This window comes from Pterocles gutturalis, unplaced genomic scaffold (genome assembly GCF_000699245.1).
Source record: "Pterocles gutturalis isolate BGI_N339 unplaced genomic scaffold, ASM69924v1 scaffold7189, whole genome shotgun sequence".
Taxonomy (NCBI): Eukaryota; Metazoa; Chordata; class Aves; order Pterocliformes; family Pteroclidae; genus Pterocles; species Pterocles gutturalis.
In genome coordinates, this window is record NW_010133095.1 from 26102 (window position 1) to 32859 (window position 6758).

At 36.5% G+C, this 6758-nt stretch overlaps 1 protein-coding gene across 1 annotated transcript in view; it reads left to right on the forward strand.

Annotated features, from left to right (window-relative positions):
* SEC24D (SEC24 family member D) overlaps window positions 1–6758 on the forward strand; it is a 48997-nt gene that overhangs the window by 22997 nt on the left and 19242 nt on the right. Inside the window, exon 8 of the mRNA XM_010081083.1 lies at window positions 5592–5730. Coding sequence (XP_010079385.1) covers window positions 5592–5730 — 139 coding nt within the window. The remainder of the gene's footprint in view (window positions 1–5591; window positions 5731–6758) is intronic.

A 6758-nucleotide genomic window follows, 5' to 3' on the forward strand; every position in this document is an offset into this window, starting at 1 on the left:
TTCTGTTGAACAGAGTAGCCTGTATTTACACTCTTTGTACTGCCAACTCAATTCAGTTAGTTGCAAAACTCCCCTTAAGAAGTGAGTGCTGAGTTAAGGATTTCAAGGATAGCCTGAGGTATGATCCACTGAAATCAATAACCAGCTTTCTGTTTATTGTAGTACTGGATCATATCCCAGGTGGACTGTCAACTTGAAACTCACCTACCATGCCACAGTATTTTTTTGCACTGCCATGTATGCAGGTGAATGTTCAGCCTAGATCTGGAGGGGTTTTGAGCAAGAAGGTTTGAATGTGCTTCTTGCGTTTTTATATAGTCTGTAAAAATGAGGTTAAAGCCAAGAGATAAGCACTAGGTTGATGCCTTAGCTGTGCTGGAGTTATGCAAACAGACAAGGAAATACATGAAAAAGCATGGTGTTACAGAAAATACTTGAACCTGCTGTGAACCTTGCAGAGGAGATAGTCAAAATTGGCTTGAGTTATCAGCTGAGAAGGCTGATAGTGTTCAACGTCTACAAACCAAGAACAGGCAAAATCATTTCTGTCTTCAGAGGGAATGGCTTCTGATAAAAGACAGTAGGAACATTGCAAAGGGAAATGCTTTCCTGACATTTTAATACCAATCAGTAAAGCAACTCAAAACCAAGGGATTATTTGTAGACTGGTTAATCTTTCTCCAAAGCAATCTATGATGGTATAATAAAAGAAAACAAACCCCTTCAGCAGTCCTAGGAAACAGAGACAGTTTGGTTCATGACCTAGTTTGGTTTTTTTTTCCCCAAAAAAATCAGTGCTACATTTCAAGTTTGTTTTTGATTATCCAAAAGATTTTTTCCTTATTTCTTTACCCATTAAAGACAAGTTTTACTTGGGGCAGCGGTACTGTACTTGGCCAACAGCCTTCTCATCTATTCATTAGAAACTTGTATCGCATATCTTAAAATTCTCATATGAATATTTTAATAATTAGACTTGCATCAATGTCAGTGTAAATAATAACTCTAGAAACATTGCCTTTCTGAGTTTGTTGCCCTGGCAAACTGCGCAGCCTGACTGTTTATGAACATGAATTGAACAGTTAGCAGTTTCGTGTCTTTTTTCTGTTAATCAGCTGTGCAAATGCAGTGTTTAATATTCACTGTACAGCAGAAGTATAAAATATTTTATCTGCTGTAATACTGCTGACTACAGAATATAATTTTAAGGAACTGTCGTATTGTAAGTCATCAGCAGTTGGATATCTGTGCAGCTCTCCAAACTGTGAGATACTTTTCCCTTTTATACAGGTAGCCCTCATCTGGGGTGTGCTTTCGGAATCCTTTACCCCTGGGGTAATTTGCGGTTGAAAAGGCAGTATACAATGTTATATTGTGTAGAGTGACCCTCTGTGTCTTCCAGTGGTAATGTTCTTCAAAAGCATAGCGAAGAACTGGTGGCAAATTCCTCCTCTTGTGGGGATGTGTAAGGTTGTGATAGAGACACTGATCTAATTGAAAACTATGTTCATGGAAAGAGTTTTCATGTTCCTCTTGGATGTAGCCAGACCTTGCGAGTTGTTTGGGCCTCTTTTCAGTATGATAGCATTCCTGTTGTTTCAGTGCTGGGGTGTTAAATGCACCAAACCGATGGTGGAGTCAAACTAAGGGCAAAAATGTAGCTCCTAATGCAGACTTGTTGCTGTACTGACAGGGTGTGCATCAGGGAGCAGATAAGAACCTGCCCTGGCTGTGGTAAGTAGGAGAAAGCCAAGACAAGGTGCAGTTGCATTGCTGTGGAGATTTGTCTTGCAGCACAGCTACAAAATGTTGTCTTGCAGCCCAGTCTATATGCAAGTCTGGCAACGAAAACAGACACTGTACATATTTTGTGTGATAAATGTCTAGTTTTCTTCAGTGTTTGTATATGCCTCTCTTGTTCTCCAGAGACGCTCTCTCTCATGATTTTTCTCTTTAGGATGCCTTTCCAGAGATGTGCCATGACAATCTTGAGCTTCATCACAGTCCTTACTCCTACACTTATAATTTCCAGCTGTGGCCCTGATCCTGCAATGTGAATACAGTGATACTTTGCAGGCATCACAGGGAACCCTCAGGAGTGGGTCAGGACTTGGTTTTTATAGCAAGCAATAGTAACTCAGCTTTCTTAAACTTCAAAGTGCAAGTTACAGTCCCTTTGGAAATTTTTATGGATGTTCTTCATCTTGGAGCTGTGCCGCCAATGTCTGTCTATTGCTTTGAGATAGTGTTCTGACTCCTGAGAGATGTTCTTGTGGAAATATTTCCAAAATAAAACTCTTGCTATCCCAGCTATATTTGGAGTAATACTGAGATAAGTTATGGTTTATCAGATCAGCTTTCAGGACTTGCACTCCAGCAGGGCCCTGAATTTCCAGAGAAGGGAAAGTTTATGGAGGTCTGTTACAACATTTCCTATCTCTTCTGCACAGTCCTCCTTTGCTTTAACCTAGAACTACAATGCTCTGCCTCCTAGCACAGCTGATTATTTCTGCCTATCTACCCTTTCAGCTTAAATAAAAGGAATCCTTTTAATGTGTCTGGTTCCGATTTAGTCTACCAAGTATTTAGTTTAGTCATTGGTTTTGATAAATATTTATATTTTGACCATGGTGGAACACAACCAGTACCTAAGTGTTCCTTTTTCTGAGGTCCGTCTCTGTTCTCAATTAGGTGGTCCAAAGAGACAAATTGGACAAAGGTTTGTGAGGAGATGAGAGGGAAGAGAGGTGTAAGGTCATAACAAGTCCAGAAGGATAGCAAATGTCCAAATAGTTATGGTAGATGTCTAACTTGATTCACTTAGTATTGGTAGAATACTAAGAGAAGGGAGAAAGAAAATGCTGATACTTTGTAGGTGGAAAGGCAAAAAAATGTCTAGTTTTGTAGGTGGAAAGGCAAAAAATAAAAAAAGGGAGTGTTGTATTTGTTAAAAAGAATTTTAAATTTTATTTTCTCTTACTCCACTGCTCCTGTGAGAGTTTGCCACTGACTTCCATGGGACCGTAAACAGATTTCTGCTTTATCTTCTGGTATACAGTGACATCTACAGAGAGCAGAGCACATCAAACAAGGCTTTCTCATTTAGCACCACATCTTTTTTTTTATGACTCTTTTTATATTCATTAGTTTAAACGTACTACTCTATTTTATGTGTTTTAATGCATGTACAATATTATATATATTTGTAAATTTCTGTGGAGCTCTACCTATTTTTTTAAAAATAGTTACTTCACCCCACTATTTCTCTTGATGGGTAGAATGTCTAGTCTTAGGTGTAATGCCCTGGAAGACTTCAGCTTTTTTGAGGTAAAGCTTCTTTCACAACTGTGTTGTTCACATCAAGAAGTGGATTTTTGATGCTTTTGGTCTGAGTGCTTATTGTGAAATTGTCATACAAATGGCTTTATTATTAGATGTGTTTGTTATTGACGTACTGTTTTTAATTATTTTAAGAAAATACTAAAATGTATTTAACTTCAAAATTTAATTTCAAAAAAATCCAAATGCATGAATAAGGGTATGCATAGGGCTTTTTTTCAGGATTTGTTTTTGTTAGACAAAATCCTTAATTCTATTGAATTGGTTTTGCATCATTGATTTTTTTTTTTTCCCCTTAATTTTTTGTTAAAGTTTCTGCAAGCTTATTAGGAAGAAAAAATAGCTATCTGCTTTGGTATGATTTTATTGATGTTCCATCCTTTATTTCTCTGAGTAAGACAAAATAGAATCCAACCCAGTGTATCTTTACAGAACATTGCCTGGGGATACTATTTTCTTAAGACTTGAGTATGTGTTTTCACCTTATATATACTGCATATAAGTAACTTCAATACAGCGATTTAATGTGCAAAGTTTTTTTTATTTTTCTTGTTCATGCTTTATATGTAAAGGTCTTAATTTTGGTAAGGTATTTGATCATTTGGGGGTAATTTTTCTTTGCTCTTGGATAACATTAAATATATCAAAACAAGGTTTAAAATTAATAAATCTATGTGTATAAATGCATCAGGAGGTGTTTTAGTCTTGGGGTATTTTTCCCTACCAGGTCAGATACTATAATGATATTAACTGCAAACCAGATCCAGGCCTTATTAAACTAATACAGCAGAATGATAATCAGAAAATTGTGAAGTAATGAACAAAACCCAGAAGGTTTAAAACTTATTAAGAGATTGTGGCTGATGAGCAGGTTTTCTAGGCAAGGCTTTCCTGTCTGAAAAATGACCCTGGTAGTTTGCCAGCTGACGTTATTGGATAATTTGTGCTAAACTTAATTTTTGTAGAAGAAAGAACACAAAGTAAAATAATATCTCAGTGGAGCAGGATGGAGCACTTAAAACCCACCTAGTAAAAATCTACTCATATGTATAAAATCCTTGGCAAACAGCATTAAACCCTTTGGATAAATAAATGAGTAAAATAGTCTCTGTAAAAATAAACAATAAAATGTATGTAAGCAGTGAATACTAGAAAGACGTGTATGATTTTCTAGGTTTTCAAAGACTCTTATGCTCCAATAAAATATAAAGTGTATAATAGATGCAATATGTCCAATCTGTAAGAAGAAACAGAATAATTTAAAAAAAGTGAATATGCTAGTGGAAATGTTTTAGCATTAGAAGGCTGTCAGCATTTTTCCTCTTGTAGAGATCTGTTATGTGTCCAAACTCTGGATTTCCTTTCTTATTCTTACAGTCAGAGATTTTTAGTTGGGGTTGAAGGGCATAAGAAAAAAAAAAAATACAAACCATGTTTTTGCTCCATGTAGTTTCACAAATAATTGAGAAAATTTCCATTTGTATAGTGGTTGCAAGTATGACTTTTCTAACATGAAGTATAATCACAGGAATCTTTCAGTTGCTGCACAGTTATTACTGAAAGAGGCATCTGGAAAATGTTTTCCATTAGCTGTGGTTTTTGGCAGAGGCTATAAGCAAGCATGGTCAGTGTAATTAAACTGACAAGTACTTGAGATACTGTATTTGTTTGCTGTATGTACTTTCCTTCAATAAATATTAGTATTTCTTCTAAATCTTCTGCTCTATCTGGTACCCTGACAGCATTTAAACGTTAGTATATCATGTAACGGGGCAGTGTTGGGTGGCAGCATTTATGACAAATGATTAGAAGCTTTCTTAGCAAATACCTTTTCGAGAGACCGTGTGCAATAGGTGAGCAGCAATAGATTTCTTTAGGAAAAGCTCAATCTGCTAGAGAGGGCAAAATACCTGACTCCAGCAGATTTCTTAGTGAGTTGTGAAAACCCTTTGCCAGAGAAGATCAGCCTGGAGCCCTGAACTTCCAGTGCTTTCAAAATTTTGTAGGCTTTTGCTGTTAATTTTTTTCCTGCTAAATGTCAGAATACAGCCTGTGACCTTCTAAATTTAGCCCCTCAGGACCTATGGGGTTGAGCCAGCTGTACTGCAGATTTTGGGTAAATGCTGAACAATGAATGATCTCTTGATCAGGTGATCTCTAACAAGAGTTAAGTCTGAGCAGTAGCGTTTTAGCTCTCTATTTGGTTTCAGGTTTGCGTTGCTTTCTGTAACTTCATGTACCTCTTCATCTAGGCACCTCTTTATGTTGTAAACCATGGTGAGACTGGACCAATCCGATGCAACAGGTGCAAAGCTTATATGTGTCCCTTCATGCAGTTTATTGAAGGTGGAAGAAGATACCAGTGTGGATTTTGCAATTGTATAAATGATGGTAAGTGATATTTGTCTGATTTGCGATTCATACAAATTTCATAAAACTAAAAAGAAACCATATCCCTAAAATGATTTTCTTGACTTGCTGACTTGATAAGAAGTTGGTTTAGTGGGATGCAGTAACTAGGCATATTTCACAAATTAATTTTCTTGACTTGCTGACTTGATAAGAAATTAGTTTAGTGAGATGCAGTAACTAGGCATATTTCACAAATTAAAAAAAATAAATACTACGCAAGGAAAATATGTAGAAACATTTGTTCAGTACAATTTAAAAAATAAATGTATGGAAAATAGTGCTGACTCACAAAGTCCAGTCTGATACTATCAAAACTTTATTTTAAAATATTCTGACAACATAGGATACAAAGCTGCTTGTATTGCTAACTGAAAGCAACTTTTGTGTGGAAAGAAATAATTCCTTTAAGAAATCTAAATGTCCATCAAGAACCAAATATTTAGAACAGTTAGCCTGTTTGTGTCCATAACTGTGGATGCAATGGTTAAATAGCCTATTAATCTTACTGTGACAAGTGTTGGTTTTCACAGAAGATACCATGCCATATTTGTTCAAGTGTGCTGCATGTGACTCATAACTGTTCTTGTGCTCTTGGCTAAATCCCAAATCTTTGCCAGAACTAGCCTTTCTAGACATTTGTATCAAGTTGGATTTCCTCAGCTGGATCACAGCAGTATAGTGCTTTCCCTAATACAGTAATCTTTTCAACTCTGAAATGTGAACCTTGACAGACTCATTCCAGCTTCTTTGCTGCCTGATGCTCAAAGGTTTGTGCAAGCGTAGCAGATAACAAATTTCACAGTTTGTTAGCAATTTAGACTCTCATAAAGAGAAATTTAAATGCATTGTGAACATTTTAAGGTGTTTAAGTTGCAGTGTCGTTTAAAATCATGCTGTGTGTTATTACTCAGAAAGCACTTAAAAAAATAACCTTTAAGGAGGACTAAAAATGGCCAACAAACGAGATAGATATTCCCCTGTCACCTCCCTCCCTCCTCCTCCTTCCC